A 17,443-nucleotide genomic window follows, 5' to 3' on the forward strand; every position below is an offset into this window, starting at 1 on the left:
AGATGACACAGCTTTGAAAGAGAAATGAAAAAAGATGGTGTCTGATTTTGGAAGAGTTTTTGAAAGAAGGAAGTTGGGAATTGATGTGAATAAAAGCATGGTAATTAGGTTTAGCATGAAAAAGAGCCAGGTCAGTTTGAGTGTGTTTGATTGGAGTGAACCACGATGAAGAGTTTTAGATTCCTGGGAGAAAACATGGTAATGGAAATTACATTGAAAGATAGGATGGATGATGGGAAAAGGTCTTGGGATGTTAAGGAGGACGTGAAAGGAGTGGTCACTGTCTTTGAGGGCTAAGACAGGTATATGTCATCCTTTATAAGTCCTTACAGTGCTCTTTGGATGTAAGGAATGGGCTCTAAATGAAAAATATGGAAGAGAGTGGATGTATTGGAAATGAAGTGCTTAAGGACAGTATGTGGTGTAAAGTGGGTTGATTGGATAAGACATTAAAGGGTAAAAGAAAGGTGAGTTAGGAGGAAAAGTATATTTGAGAGGGCTGAATATGGATGGTGTCAAGAATATGTTTAAAGGGGATTACTGAGGAGAGACTAAGAAGTTTTATTTTTCAGAAGTGGCAGAAACAAGGTGGAAGGGGAGACCAAGGATGAGATAGAAGAATAAGTGAAAGATGCCTTTGGTTATTTGGGCCTGAACGTGCATGGGTTAAAGTGAAATAGACTGACATGGTATACGGGGGATGGGTGCTGTCAATAGGCTGAGTCAGGGCCTATGAAGTGATCAGGAGAAACCACAGAAAGATATGTGGTGCTTATCTGTTGGGGGCTATTGTTTAGGAGCACTGAACATAACAGCAAGAGAGTGGATATGAATAAATGGGGCCATTTTTCATATATTCTTGGTGCCACCTTACCACACAGGAAATGGAAAACTAGAAGAAAAAAAAAGAATTATTTTACCCCTGGAACTCTTTCTCTAAAGGGGCTCCTGTAGCTTCAAGACTTCATTACTTCCATTAGTGTGGAAGTGCTAGACTCCTTTGGTTTGAGAGATTCCTTGATGAGACTGTGCTGCCTTTCATCAACAGGTGACGGTACAGCCTTACTGAAGGTGACCTCGTACTTGTGTTATGATGACAAGCAGGTGGAGTGTAAATATGCCTTTCAGGCATATAAACTGTAGGATTATAGTTAATGAGTATTGAGGATTGTAGTTTAAAATTTGAAGTTTGTTCAGTGGCATTGCTGTAACCAATGAGTGTAGGAGATGTTGCTACTGTGAATAGGCTCAAAACTGGGGAAAGTTTTCAAGTTTCAGTACCTCAGGGGGATTCTCTAGTTTTTTGAGTATCCAAGTCTCAAACCCCTCTTCTTGTGGTGACCTCGTTACTTCACCCCTTGGTGTGGAATTAAAGGGGGAAGCTTTTCCCAACTTCATCAGGCAATCCTTTAAATACAGACAAACACCTGAGGTGTGCTGGGACTTTTTAGTTTTTTTGGACAGTTTGGGAGCCTCACTGCCTCTAGAAACACTGCTTTGGAGTTGCCCTCTGCAAGTGGCTTGTTAAGGGTGAGGCACAAAAGATGAAGAAGCGGCACTGAAGTCTACAAAATATGCCGAGAAGTAAAAGTGATGAACGATTGAGGGTACTGGTATTGAATGTAAGTAAAGTCTCTCTCTCTCTCTCTCTCTCTCTCTCTCTCTCTCTCTCTCTCTCTCTCTCTCTCTCTCTCTCTTTCTCTTTCTCTCTCTCTCTTTCTCTCTCTTTCTCTCTCTCTCTCTCTCTCTCTCTCTCTCTCTCTCTCTCTCTCTCTCTCTCTCTCTCTCATGGAGAAATGCCCATATCAAGGCCAGGCCTTACTTGAAATACAGAGAGTAATGAAAGGGAAAATGAAAAGACAAGGGAAGGTATTTACAAATTTTGGAGGAAGTGAAAAACGTCTTTTAAAATGTGCCAGGTCATAGCTATTGGAAAGACACGATAAGGCAGGGAGTTCCAGATCTTCAATGTGTAGGGAAAGAAGCTGTTATAAAGATAGCTCATCCTTGATTTGCTGATGCTCAAACAGAAATCATATGATACAGCAGCTTGCCAAATATTGCTTGGTCTTCCTAGTGGTGGGGGTATACAAGCAGCCAGCTCTCAGGAGCAAAAACCAAAGTAATACATGTAAAAGAGGGAAAGTGAACCAGCTTTGTGGTGTAGGGCAAGAGCATCAAGTTTGGAAGTTATCCTGGGACAGTTTATAAGTTGGACCACTTTTGACTCAGTCAAGAATGGGTGCAAAGCTAGAACCACCCCAGATGAGAGAGCAGTACCCCATACAAGGACAAATCAATCCCATGTATAAACAGTAATTGTTTAGAAGAAAAGAAGTTTTGACATCTAAACAGGACACCTAGTTTTATTACTGGCAGATTTATCCATGCCCTTAATGTGAGCTTTCCAAGAAAGAGTGGGTGTTAAAATAATATTTGTTGAGTCAAAAGGTGGAATTGAAGAACTGTTAAAGAAGAGATGAGAGTTGTGAGGAGTTTTTGATAGAGATGGGTAGAAACTGGATACATTGTAGCATTTAAGAATATAATACTTCCCATGCATGCATTCCTCATGTGTTCGTAGAAGGCAACTAAAGGGGATGGGAGCGGGGGGCTAGAAACCCTCCCCTCCTTGTATTTTAACTTTCTAAAAGGGGAAACAGAAGAAGGAGTCATGCGGGGAGTGCTTATCTTCCTTGAAGGCTCAGATTGGGGTGTCTGAATGTGTGTGGATGTAACCAAGATGAGAAAAAAGGAGAGATAGGTAGTATGTTTGAGGAAAGAAGCCTGGATATTATGGCTCTGAGTGAAAAGAAGCTCAAGGGTAAAGGGGAAGAGTGGTTTGGGGATGTCTTAGGAGTAAAGTCAGGGGTTAGTGAGAGGACAAGTGCAAGGGAAGGAGTAGCACAACTGAAAGAGGAGTTGTGGGAGTATGTGATAGAGTGTACGAAAGTAAACTCTAGATTGATAAGGGTAAAACTGAAAGTGGATGGAGAGAGATGGGTGATTATTGGTGCATATGCACCTGGGCATGAGAAGAAAGATCATGAGAGGCAAGTGTTTTGGGAGCAGCTGAATGAGTGTGTTAGTAGTTTTAATGCATGAGACTGGGTTGTAGTGATGGTTGATTAATGTTGCAGTTGAGGGAATAATTGATGTACATGGGGTGTTCAGTGTTGTAAATGGAAATGGTTAAGAGCTTGTAGATTTATGTGCTGAAAAAGGACTGGTGATTGGGAATACTTGGTTTAAAAAGAGAGATATACATAAGTATATGTACGTAAGTAGGGAGATGGCCAGAGAGCATTATTGGATTACAATTGATAGGCATGCGAAAGAAAGACTTTTGGATGTTAATGTGCTGAGAGGTGCAACTGGAGGGATGTCTGATCATTATCTTGTGGATGCGAAGGTGAAGATTTGTAGAGGTTTTCAGGAAAGAAGAGAGAATGTTGGGGTGAAAAGAATGGTGAGAGTAAGTGAGCTTGTGAAGGAGACATGTGTTAGAAAGTACCAGAAGAGACTGAGCACAGAATGGAAAAAGGTGAGATCAAAGGATGTAAGGGGAGGGGGGGGATGAATGGGATGTATTTAGGGAAGCAGTGATGGGTTGCGCAAAAGATGCTTGTGGCATGAGAAGCATGGGAGGTGGGCAGATTAGAAAGGGTAGTGAGTGGTGAGATTAAGAAGTAAGATTATTAGTGAAAGAGAAGAGAGAGGCATTTGGATGATTTTTGCTAGGAAATAATGCAAATGACTGAGAGATGTATAAAGAAAGAGGCAGGAAGTTAAGAGAAGGGTGCTAGAGGTGAAAAAGAGGGCAAATGAGAGTTGGGGTGAGAGAGTATCATTAATTTTTAGGGAGAATAAAAAGATGTTTTTTTGGAAGGAGGTATATAAAGTGCATAAGACAAGGGAACAAATGGGAACATCGGTGAAGGGGGGTAATAGGGAGGTGATAACAAGTAGTGATGATATGAAAAGGAGATGGAGTGAGTATTTTGAAGGTTTGTTGAATGTGTTTGATGATAGAGTGGCAGATATAGGGTGTTTTGGTCGAGGTGGTGTGCAAAGTGAGAGGGTTAGGGAGAATGATTTGGTAAACAGAGAAGAGGTATTAAAAGTTTTGTGGAAGATGAAAGCCGGCAAGGCAGCAGGTTTGGATGGTATTGCAGTGGAATTTATTAAAAAAGGGGGTGACTGTATTGTTGACTGGTTGGTAAGGTTATTTAATGTATGTATGACTCATGGTGAGGTGCCTGAGGATTGGCGGAATGCGTGCATAGTGCCATTGTACAAAGGCAAAGGGGATAAGAGTGAGTGCTCAAATTACAGAGGTATAAGTTTGTTGAGTATTCCTGGTAAATTATATGGGAGGGTATTGATTGAGAGGGTGAAGGAATGTACACAGCATCAGATTGGGGAAGAGCAGTGTGGTTTCAGAAGTGGTAGAGGATTTATGGATCAGGTGTTTGCTTTGAAGAATGTATGTGAGAAATACTTAGAAAAGCAAATGGATTTGTATGTAGCATTTATGGATCTGGAGAAGGCATATGATAGAGTTGATAGAGATGCTCTGTGGAAGGTATTAAGAATATATGGTGTGGGAGGCAAGTTGTTAGAAGCGGTGAAAAGTTTTTATCGAGGATGTAAGGCATGTGTACGTGTAGGAAGGGAGGAAAGTGATTGGTTCTCAGTGAGTGTAGGTTTGCTGCAGGGGTGTGTGATGTCTCCATGGTTGTTTAATTTGTTTATGGATGAGGTTGTTAGGGAGGTGAATGCAAGAGTTTTGGAAAGAGGGGCAAGTATGAAGTCTGTTGTGGATGAGAGAGCTTGGGAAGTGAGTCAGTTGTTGTTTGCTGATGATACAGCGCTGGTGGCTGATTCATGTGAGAAACTGCAGAAGCTGGTGACTGAGTTTGGGAAAGTGTGTGAAAGAAGAAAGTTAAGAGTAAATGTGAATAAGAGCAAGGTTATTAGGTACAGTAGGGTTGAGGGTCAAGTCAATTGGGAGGTAAGTTTAAATGGAGAAAAACTGGGGGATGTAAAGTGTTTTAGATATCTGGGAGTGGATCTGGTAGCGGATGGAACCATGGAAGCAGAAGTGAATCATAGGGTGGGGGAGGGGGCAAAAGTTCTGGGAGCATTGAAGAATGTGTGGAAGTCGAGAACATTATCTCGGAAAGCAAAAATGGGTATGTTTGAAGGAATAGTGGTTCCAACAATGTTAAATGGTTGCAAGGCATGGGCTATGGTTAGAGTTGTGTGCAGGAGGGTGGATGTGCTGGAAATGAGATGTTTGAGGACAATATGTGGTGTGAGGTGGTTTGATCGAGTAAGTAATAATAGGGTAAGAGAGATGTGTGGTAATAAAAAGAGTGTGGTTGAGAGAGCAGAAGAGGGTGTTTTGAAATTGTTTAGTCACATGGAGAGAATGAGTGAGGAAAGATTGACCAAGAGGATATATGTCAGAGGTGGAGGGAACGAGGAGAAGTGGGAAACCAAATTGGAGGTGGAAAGATGGAGTGAAAAAGATTTTGAGTGATCAGGGCCTGAACGTGCAGGAGGGTGAAAGGCGTGCAAGGAATAGAGTGAATTGGAACGATGTGGTATACCGGGGCCGACATGCTGTCAATGGATCGAACCAGGGCATGTGAAGCGTCTGGGGTAAACCATGGAAAGTTCTGTGGGGCCTGGATGTGGAAAGGGAGCTGTGGTTTCGGTGCATTATTATATGACAGCTAGAGACTGAGTGTGAACGAATGTGGCCTTTGTTGTCTTTTCCTAGCGCTACCTCGCACACATGAGGGGGGAGGGGGTTGTTATTTTCATGTGTGGCGAGGTGGCGATGGGAATGAATAAAGGCAGATAGTATGAATTATGTACATGTGTATACATGTATATGTCTGTGTGTGTATATATATGTATACGTTGAGATGTATAGGTATGTATATTTGCGTGTGTGGACGTGTTTGTATATACATGTGTATCTGGGTGGGTAGGGCCATTTTTTCGTCTGTTTCCTTGCGCTACCTCACTAACGCGGGAGACAGCAACAGAGCACCTCGACCAAAACACCCTATATCTGCCACTCAATCATCAAACACATTCAACAAACCTTCATAATACTTACTCCATCTCCTTCTCACATCACCACTACTTGTTATCACCTCCCCATTAGCCCCCTTCACTGATGTTCCCATTTGTTCCCTTGTCTTACGCACTTTATTTACCTCCTTCCAAAACATCTTTTTATTCTCCCTAAAATTTAATGATACTATCTCACCCCAACTCTCATTTGCCCTCTTTTTCACCTCTTGCACCTTTCTCTTGACCTCCTGCCTCTTTCTTTTATATATCCTGCAAAAATCGTCCAAATGCCTCTCTCTTCTCTTTCACTAATAATCTTACTTTTTCATCCCACCACTCACTACCCTTTCTAATCTGCCCACCTCCCACGCTTCTCATGCCACAAGCATCTTTTGTGCAAGCCATCACTGCTTCCCTAAATACATCCCATTCCTCCCCCACTCCCATATGTCCTTTGTTCTCACCTTTATCCATTCTGTATTCAGTCTCTCCTGGTACTTACTCACACAAGTCTCCTTCCCAAGCTCACTTACTCTCACCACTCTTTTCACCCCAACATTCTCTCTTATTTTCTGAAAACCTCTACAAATCTTCACCTTCACCTCCACAAGATAATGATCAGACATCCCTTCAATTGCACCTCTCAGCACATTGACATCCAAAACTCTCTCTTTCACGCGCCCATCAATTAACACGTAATCCAATAACACTCTCTGGCCATCTCTACTACTTTCATACTTATACTTATGTATATCTCTCTTTTTAAACCAGGTATTCCCAATCACCAGTCTTTTTTCAGCACATAAATCTACAAGCTCTTCACCATTTCCATTTACAACACTGAACACTCCATGTACACCAATTATTCCCTCAACCACTGCATTACTCACCTTTGCATTCAAATCACCCATCACAATAACCTGGTCTCGTGCATCAAAGCTACTAACACACTCACTCAGCTGCTCCCAAAACACTTGCCTGTCATGATCTTTCTTCTCATGCCTAGGTGCATATGCACCAATAATCACCCATCCCTCTCCATCAACTTTCAGTTTTACCCATATCAATCTAGAGTTTACTTTCTTACACTCAATCACATACTCCCACCACTCCTGTTTCAGGAGTAGTGCTACTCCTTCCCTTGCTCTTGTCCTCTCACTAATCCCTGACTTTACTCCCAAGACATTCCCAGATCACTCTTCCCCTTTACCCTTGAGCTTTGTTTCATGGCCATAGTACTACCCATTTTAATGTTTTTCATGTTAAAAAGGTCTCATTTTTATGGCACATTTGGTGCTCCTTATGAGGTGGCCATCAGTTACTGGAATACGACAAGAATTTAATGTTGATTTTCTTTTATATGATTATGAAAGGTAATATAACTGGAAAATCTTACAATATGCTTAGATATGTCAGTATTAATTGAAAAGGATGTTAGATTTTCTTGAAATCTGACATTGATGCAAACACAATATCATTCAATGAATTTCTACCCAGATTCTTGAATATTGCTGTCATGAAATGTCGCCCTGAGAGCCATTGTTTTGTGTGGACCCCCTGTAATAGGTTTTATGAATGAATGAATAGGAATGAATTAAAGTGGGGGTGATTTGTTTGGGGTTCCAGGAGGAAATGATAGTTGAGAAAGGATTTAGATGTGTACACTAATGGGTTTTAATGTTTCCAGTACTTAACATGAATTCAGAGCTGTCCCATAATAGTCTGTAAGACTAGAGGAAATTGGCTTTGAGAGTATGAATGATGTCATTTTGGAAAAATTATTTATACTGGGTCTATGAGGATGTTATGAGTGAGAAAGTAGAGATGATAAAAGCTAAGAAGCTAATCAGTGAAATTGGACCATAACTTCCAGAATCTTTAGAAGAAACTGAATGTTTTCATTAAAATGATACAAAGGAGGATGAGGAATGCATTTTTAAATGCTGCCATAAAGTTATGCTGAAATGCAGGAATAGTGTGTGAGAAAAAGGAAACAAGAGGGTGGAATTATAATAAAAGAGTTGGTAGTTAAGGTAGTTAGGGAGGTAAATGCAAGAGCTTTGGAAAGAGGGGCAAGTATGAAGTCTGTTGGGGATGAGAGAGCTTGGGAAGTGAGTCAGTTGTTGTTCGCTGATGATACAGCGCTGGTGGCTGATTCATGTGAGAAACTGCAGAAGCTGGTGACTGAGTTTGGTAAAGTGTGTGGAAGAAGAAAGTTAAGAGTAAATGTGAATAAGAGCAAGGTTATTAGGTACAGTAGGGTTGAGGGTCAAGTCAATTGGGAGGTGAGTTTGAATGGAGGAAAACTGGAGGAAGTGAAGTGTTTTAGATATCTGGGAGTGGATCTGGCAGCGGATGGAACCATGGAAGCGGAAGTGGATCAAAGGGTGGGGGAGGGGGCGAAAATTCTGGGGGCCTTGAAGAATGTGTGGAAGTCGGGAACATTATCTCAGAAAGCAAAAATGGGTATGTTTGAAGGAATAGTGGTTCCAACAATGTTGTATGGTTGCGAGGCGTGGGCTATGGATAGAGTTGTGCGCAGGAGGATGGATGTGCTGGAAATGAGATGTTTGAGGACAATGTGTGGTGTGAGGTGGTTTGATCGAGTGAGTAACGTAAGGGTAAGAGAGATGTGTGGAAATAAGAAGAGCGTGGTTGAGAGAGCAGAAGAGGGTGTTTTGAAGTGGTTTGGGCACATGGAGAGAATGAGTGAGGAAAGATTGACCAAGAGGATATATGTGTCGGAGGTGGAGTTAACGAGGAGAAGAGGGAGACCAAATTGGAGGTGGAAAGATGGAGTGAAAAAGATTTTGTGTGATCGGGGCCTGAACATGCAGGAGGGTGAAAGGACGGCAAGGAATAGAGTGAATTGGAGCGATGTGGTATACCGGGGTTGACGTGCTGTCAGTGGATTGAATCGGGGCATGTGAAGCGTCTGGGGTAAACCATGGAAAGCTGTGTAGGTATGTATATTTGCGTGTGTGGACGTATGTATATACATGTGTATGGGGGGGGTTGGGCCATTTCTTTCATCTGTTTCCTTGCGCTACCTCGCAAACGTGGGAGACAGCGACAAAGTATGATAAAAAATAAAAAAAAAATAGTTAAGAAAAATGAGTTTGAATATCCTGACTTAACTAGAAAGCTAATTATTATATAGAAGACATAGATTGATTGAATTTTAAAACCTTGAATAATGAAGTAATATTTGAGATGGTGGTAAGTATGAACAATAGAATAACAAAGTTTTTTATTTCAGAAAAAGTGCTAATGATATATTATTGTAGCAGTTAGATGGATGCAAAAAGATTGAATATGAATTATGAGTGTATTAGGCAAGGATGGAAAAATTGTGGTGAGATTTCTCATTATTCCTTTTCTTCAAATATTTTTTGGGAGACTATCCACAGTCATTTTCCTTACAGGTCTTAGACACATGTATATATTCTTTGTACATCGCCCATATACAGAAAGAAGTACCTCTTTTCATGGGAGCCTCTACATTAATTTCTTTCCAACATTGGGTTGATCCATGATCCATGAGATATCTTGGACTCTGGGAGGCAGATGCCATTCTTCCTTCTTTAACCACATGATAGGTAGTCAGCAGATGGATCAGCCTAGATCTGCCATCAGACTAATCAGCATTCTTTACACAGTGATGATGCTATTGCTCCCAGGTTGTAAGTAGAGACACACCACATTATTACAATAACCATTGTGTTGGCCTGCTGTGCTTCTGACTTCATTATTGTTTGGCACAGAAGGGACTACAGGTACTATATAATTGGCTGTATTTAGATTATTGAGAATTATGGGCATTTTGGTAAGTCTATTATAAGCACAATAAAGTACATATGCATCCTTGGTATACCTATAATATACCCCATGAGAACTTTGGACTCTTAGTACACCTCCTTGAGATGTGTACATGGCTTCATTGTATGTTCACACACAGATCATTCCAGCATGTAATCATCACTTCATTGAATTAATTGTTTGTATAGGTCTCTCTCTCTCTCTCTCTCTCTCTCTCTCTCTCTCTCTCTCTCTCTCTCTCTCTCTCTCTCTCTCTCTCTCTCTCATATGGAGGCTTTCAGTGTATGGCCCCTGTATGGGGGGAACACGCATAGATAAGAACCAGAGTGGTATTGTCCTGGAACGAAAACACCGATTAAGACCCCTGGGGTTGTGCCACTGAGGTTGAACGTAAGTCAGTCAAGCCTCCACTGTTAAGTTTCTGTCCCCATTGATTGTGACTGATGTTTTGGTAGACAGGAGACTCCCTTAGGTCATTCCTGGGAGGAAGGAAGTTTTTTCATTAGGAGTGTTTGCAGCAACTTGTGGATGAAGATCACATCCCCAACAGTGAGTGAAATAGATCACATGGCTTATACATCTGGCACTCCCACACTTTGACTATTACTGCACTTTGAAACAATGGGGAACCAGGGCAGGAACATAGTAACGCCTTGGATAGCCAGGCTCTTCATAAGTAAATCTAGTTTATTTGGTTAGCCTTGAACATAGCTTTGGAGCTTCATCATTTTTGTCCTCGAAGCTTAAATTGTTTTGGGTGTTTTAGTGGCTGGGCATAGTCCACACAAACACTTTCTCCTTTGTGTGACCCTCACCCCACATGGCCCTCTATTTCCAAACCCCACCTGCTGAAGGTCCCTATACCTTGAAACCCACCCCTTGTACAGCACCCCTCCCTGACCTTTGCAGTTTCCTTCCCTGACCTAAAACCTTTTCACTGCCCTCCCTTACATTGACCCAGCTCCTTGCATAGTCTTCCATTCTCACAGTCCCCATCCACTACTTGGCCTTTATCTGTGGCAGGGGTTTGTGATGTCTCCATAGCTATTTAATCTGCTTATATATGGGGCAATCAGTTAAGAGGGTTAATGCATGAGTCTTGGAGAGAGGAGCAGGTATGCAGTCTATTGGGGGTGGTGTGGCTAGGAGGTGAGTTGGTTGTTGTTTCCCGATGACACAGCACTGGTGGCAGATTCAATTGAGAAACTGCAGAGGCTGGTGTAGAGTTTAGGAGAGTGTGAGAAAGGAGACAGGTAAGAGTAGATGTGGATAAAAGCATAACTTAACAGTGAAGAGAGACAGGTTATATGGAATGTGAATTTGAATGGAGAAAACTTGGAGTAAGTAGTGTTTTATATACCTTAGAGTAGACATGACAGCACATGGAACCAGGGTAGCTTAATAGAGATCTAGGGTGGATGAGAGGGCAAAGGTCCCTGGCACACTAAGGAATGTGTAGAAGGAAAGGTCACTGTCTTCAAGGGCAAAGATGGGAATGTTTGATAGTATTGTAGTCCCATCTATGCTGTATGGATGTGAGGTGTGGGCCTTAGACAGAAATGTAAAGGAGAGGGTGGATGTGTTGGAAATGAAGTGTGGTTTGTGGAGGATTCATTGAATAGGAGTTGATAGGGTAGTAGAGAGCTTTGGTAGTTAGAGGAGTATGTATGAGGGAACTGAATAGGGTGAGCTGAACTGGTTTGGACATATATAGAGGTTAAGAGAGGAGGGGATGACTAAGAGGATGTTCATGTCAGAAGTGGAGGTAACAAGGGAAAGGAGGAAGTGGAAGATGAAGGGAAAGATGTTTGAATGGTTAGAAGGTCTGAGCTTGAACATGCTGGAGGTTAGGAGGCATACATGGTTAAAGTGAATTGGAGCTCTGTGGTGTACAGGGGGCAACTTGCTATCAGAAAGCTGAACCAGGGCAGATCAAATGGTTGGGGGAGATCACTGAAAGGTTTGTGGGGCTTGGTTGTGGATAAAGGGCTCAGGGAATGGATGCGAGTGAATGAGGCTATTTCTTCTACAATCCTGGTGCTGTCGTTATGATGCAGGAAATGGTAAGCATGTATGAAATTTTAGGATTTACTTGTAACTTTATCTGTAACATTTGTACAGATATTGCATGTGTATTAGCAAAAGTTACTGAATGTGGCAACATAGACTTAACATTGGCACTCTTCAACCCTTCATATCTGCAGGGTAACTAAGGGTAATTGTCCTGTGGAAGCATTTGGCATGTATGCATGCCTCCCTCCCCATCCCTACCCAGAATGAAGCCTTGAAATTTTGGTGGAAATTCTTAAGGTGAATATCTTTGTTTGTGGAAGTCGATCAACTAGTAAAAATTGTTTGTGAATCCTAGTCAGAGCCCACTTCTAAGTCAGTTAGAATAATGTGCATGTAATCCAGTGCTTGTGTACTGTGAGGGTCTTGTTGAAACAAGATTGCTTTTGATCCATGAATCACTGTTTGGGGAAATGAGAGGTAGAATTGAGCCCTTTTTTTTTTTTTTTTTTTTTTTTTTTTTTTTGAGAAACCCTCCTTTGCTCCAGCTGGTGTCCCAGTGGTGTACAGATGGGTCAGGATACAGTGCTATGTGGGAGCCCAGAATGTTTCTGCTAAATCAAATCTTGCTATATCATGACATTAGTTTCAAAGTGAATATGTGTTTAGGGACTGTAGACAAAGAATACACAAAATTACACTCATGATTTTGTGTAATGTAAATAAAGTACCAGATAATACTCAAAACACTAGTGATTATTAGTTTATCTACCAATTACCTGGGGACAATGATATCATCTCTGCTTAAAGATTTTTGTATAGTCAAAATGTTGTGTAATGTAAATAAAGTACCAGATAAAACTTAAAACACTCCCAAGTACCTGGGGACAATGATGTCATCTTTGAGTAAAGATTTTTGTTTGGTCAGAGAGAAGACCCTGATCAAGCCATAAACTAACTACCAGTCAGTTAGTTTACACACGGTTAGAGGCATTTACCTCCAGTAAGATAGGAGGTCTATGATATCTTGTGGGTCATGTGAAATTTTCTTAGAGATAAAGTTTTCCAAACCTCAAAATTTTGAGTTTTTGGTTGAAAGCATTTAGAAATTAAAGCTCCATCCCTAATACCTGTACAATGTATGATTTTTTTTGAAAATATAACTTATCTCCACCAGCCTTGCATCATCAGATTGCAAGATGTCATTGACACACCAGAGAAGATCTATATTGTCATGGAATTGGCAGAGGGTGGAGAGCTTTTTGACCGACTGACTTCCAACAAACGACTACCTGAGGCAACTGTGAAGTTCTACTTCTTTCAGTTGGCTCTAGCTGTTCGATACCTGCACATGAGAAACATTACTCATAGGGATATCAAGGTAATATGATTTGCTTTGAAGATGATACTTTTGAGAAGAGTGATGAATACTTTGCTTGATGATTTAGGTTAATCTTCTCAAAAGTGAACTCCTTTTATATATATGCCTGATTGACTGCTCCAGTAAACAAAATGTACTGTAAAAATTAAGGACAGCAGAAACTTAGAAGTTTGTTCTCCTGAAGATATAACATTACAGTGTTATAAGACCTCAGAACTACCTTTTCTGCTGTTGGCTCATGTAAGAAGAATTTATCTTGTGTGTTACCCAAGTTTTATTGAGTTGTTGGTGACATGAACCTATTTTGAGAGAGTATGAATGTTAAAGAGAGTATGAATGTTAAAGATCTTAAAGCTTTTATAAACTTTATTTTGAAAGAAATTTTTTGTGAAGGGATGTATTAAATGCCCTTTGTGAAGTAAAAATGGACAATTTTAACTGAAGCCTTCACTTTGGTTTATTTTATTCATTTATTATATTCATTTATTTTACTTTGTCGCTCTCTCCCGCGTTAGTGAGGTAGTGCAAGGAAACAGACGAAAGAATGGCCCAACCCACCCACATACACATGTATATACATACACATCCACACTGCAGTACCATCCAAACCCGCTGCCATGCCGGCGTTCATCTTCTGCAAAGCTTTTACTACCTCTTCTCTGTTTACCAAATCATTCTCCCTAACCCTCTCACTTTGCACACGACCTTAACCAAAACACCCTATCATCAAACACATTCAACAAACGTTCAAAAATACTCACTCCATCTCCTCACATCACCACTACTTGTTATCACCTCCCCATTAGCCCTCTTCACTGTAGTTCCCATTTGTCCCCTTGTCTTACGCACTTTATTTACCTCCTTCCAAAACATCTTTTTATTCTCCCTAAAATTTAATGATACTTTTTCACCTCAACTCTCATTTACCCTCTTTTTCACCTCTTGCACCTTTCTCTTGACCTCCTGCCCCTTTCTTTTATACATCTCCCAGTCATCCCACCCCTTACTACCCTTTCTAATCTGCTCACTTCCTACGCTTCTCATGCCACAAGCATCTTTTGTGCAAGCCATCACTGCTTCCCTAAATACATCCTATTTCTCCCCTACTCCCCTTACGTCCTTTGTTCTCACCTTTTTCTTTTCTGTACTCAGTCTCTCCTGGTACTTCCTCACGAAGTCTCCTTCCTATGCTCACTTACTCTCACCACTCTCTTCACCCCAACATTCTCTCCTCTTTTCTGAAAACCTCCACAAATCTTCACCTTGGCTTCCACAAGATAATGATCAGACATCCCTCCAGTTGCACCTCTCAGCACAATAACATCCAAAAGTTAATGTGTTATGTATACTAATTACTCATTAAAACTGAAATCCAGAATTTAGCTAGTTTTCTGTTCATATTATTTCAAGCAGGATGGTGATTCCTACGTATTCTATGTCCATAAAAATTTTTTTTTTTCTTATGGATAAGCTCACTTATGCAGTGGATATAACCAAGAGAAATGTGGCTGTCATTAAAAGATGGGGTTGTAAGAGAGGAAGACCTCAAGCCTTTTTCACTTCATCCTTCCATCTTGTCTTCTTTTCCTTCTTCCTCCCTCCACTTATGACATGTAGACCCTATTAGTCAGTCCTTCTTCACTTATCCTCTCTGTATTGTCCAGACCATTTCAACACACCTTTGTTAGCATTCAGTTAGTCTCTGTGCACTACTACACTTTACTCTTATATTGTTATTTCTTACATGATCAACACCTCTCTAAGACCACATGTTGTCCTCAGGCATTTTATTTCCATTTCATCCAACTTGTTATTCTTTTTCAGTTGGGTTCACTGTAAGAGTTACCTATCTCTCTTATCCCACTTACATCCATGGTTATTTTTTCCTCTGCTCCTACATCTCTACAGCACCATTGTATCTCATATACCTTCAAACATGCCCCTTAACCATAACAGGCAGTGGCCTATCCTCTCACACTCAGAAGTGATCCTTGCTTCTTCTACATGTCATATCCCATGGTTCTATCTGCCATCATGTCCACTTTTGGGTATCTAAAGCCCTCCACTTTCTTCTGATTCTCTCCATACTCAGCCAAATCTGTCTTGGCCCCATATTATACCTCATTGCCTTAGTTCTATTTTTTTTATTTTTTTATTATACTTTGTCGCTGTCTCCCGCGTTTGCGAGGTAGCGCAAGGAAACAGACGAAAGAAATGGCCCAAACCCCCCCCCATACACATGTATATACATACGTCCACACACGCAAATATACATACCTACACAGCTTTCCATGGTTTACCCCAGACGCTTCACATGCCTTGATTCAATCCACTGACAGCACGTCAACCCCGGTATACCACATCGCTCCAATTCACTCTATTCCATGCCCTCCTTTCACCCTCCTGCATGTTCAGGCCCCGATCACACAAAATCTTTTTCACTCCATCTTTCCACCTCCAATTTGGTCTCCCTCTTCTCCTCGTTCCCTCCACCTCCGACACATATATCCTCTTGGTCAATCTTTCCTCACTCATTCTCTCCATGTGCCCAAACCACTTCAAAACACCCTCTTCTGCTCTCTCAACCACGCTCTTTTTATTTCCACACATCTCTCTTACCCTTACGTTACTCACTCGATCAAACCACCTCACACCACACATTGTCCTCAAACATCTCATTTCCAGCACATCCATCCTCCTGCGCACAACTCTATCCATAGCCCATGCCTCGCAACCATACAACATTGTTGGAACCACTATTCCTTCAAACATACCCATTTTTGCTTTCCGAGATAATGTTCTCGACTTCCACACATTCTTCAAGGCCCCCAGAATTTTCGCCCCCTCCCCCACCCTATGATCCACTTCCGCTTCCATGGTTCCATCCGCTGCCAGATCCACTCCCAGATATCTAAAACACTTCACTTCCTCCAGTTTTTCTCCATTCAAACTCACCTCCCAATTGACTTGACCCTCAACCCTACTGTACCTAATAACCTTGCTCTTATTCACATTTACTCTTAACTTTCTTCTTCCACACACTTTACCAAACTCAGTCACCAGCTTCTGCAGTTTCTCACATGAATCAGCCACCAGCGCTGTATCATCAGCGAACAACAACTGACTCACTTCCCAAGCTCTCTCATCCCCAACAGACTTCATACTTGCCCCTCTTTCCAAAACTCTTGCATTTACCTCCCTAACAACCCCATCCATAAACAAATTAAACAACCATGGAGACATCACACACCCCTGCCGCAAACCTACATTCACTGAGAACCAATCACTTTCCTCTCTTCCTACACGTACACATGCCTTACATCCTCGATAAAAACTTTTCACTGCTTCTAACAACTTTCCTCCCACACCATATATTCTTAATACCTTCCACAGAGCATCTCTATCAACTCTATCATATGCCTTCTCCAGATCCATAAATGCTCCATACAAATCCATTTGCTTTTCTAAGTATTTCTCACATACATTCTTCAAAGCAAACACCTGATCCACACATCCTCTACCACTTCTGAAACCACACTGCTCTTCCCCAATCTGATGCTCTGTACATGCCTTCACCCTATCAATCAATACCCTCCCATATAATTTACCAGGAATACTCAACAAACTTATACCTCTGTAATTTGAGCACTCACTCTTATCCCCTTTGCCTTTGTACAATGGCACTATGCACGCATTCTGCCAATCCTCAAGCACCTCACCATGAGTCATACATACATTAAATAACCTTACCAACCAGTCAACAATACAGTCACCCCCTTTTTTAATAAATTCCACTGCAATACCATCCAAACCTGCTGCCTTGCCGGCTTTCATCTTCCGCAAAGCTTTCACTACCTCTTCTCTGTTTACCAAATCATTTTCCCTAACCCTCTCACTTTGCACACCACCTCGACCAAAACACCCTATATCTGCCACTCTATCATCAAACACATTCAACAAACCTTCAAAATACTCACTCCATCTCCTTCTCACATCACCACTAGTTCTATTTACATTACTATACAACTTACTCCTTTCACACGTACTCCCAGACTTGGACAGCAACTTATGGAGCTGTTTCTCAAGTCTGCCACCAGAGACATGTCATCTTTAAACAGCAAATGACTTACTTCCTAGGCTCCC

General features: G+C 41.4%; 1 protein-coding gene across 3 annotated transcripts in view; it reads left to right on the forward strand.

The window, feature by feature from the left end:
- lok (ovarian-specific serine/threonine-protein kinase loki) overlaps positions 1 to 17,443 on the forward strand; it is a 225,979-nt gene that overhangs the window by 173,942 nt on the left and 34,594 nt on the right. For 2 of the 3 annotated variants that reach the window (XM_071665057.1, XM_071665055.1), the window contains one exon: positions 13,097 to 13,300. The exons of the other annotated variant lie outside the window; for it this stretch is intronic. In XM_071665057.1, coding sequence (XP_071521158.1) covers positions 13,097 to 13,300 — 204 coding nt within the window. The remainder of the gene's footprint in view (positions 1 to 13,096; positions 13,301 to 17,443) is intronic. 3 annotated transcript variants of the gene reach the window in all.

The sequence above is a fragment of the Panulirus ornatus genome, chromosome 9, assembly GCF_036320965.1.
Source record: "Panulirus ornatus isolate Po-2019 chromosome 9, ASM3632096v1, whole genome shotgun sequence".
Classification (NCBI taxonomy): Eukaryota; Metazoa; Arthropoda; class Malacostraca; order Decapoda; family Palinuridae; genus Panulirus; species Panulirus ornatus.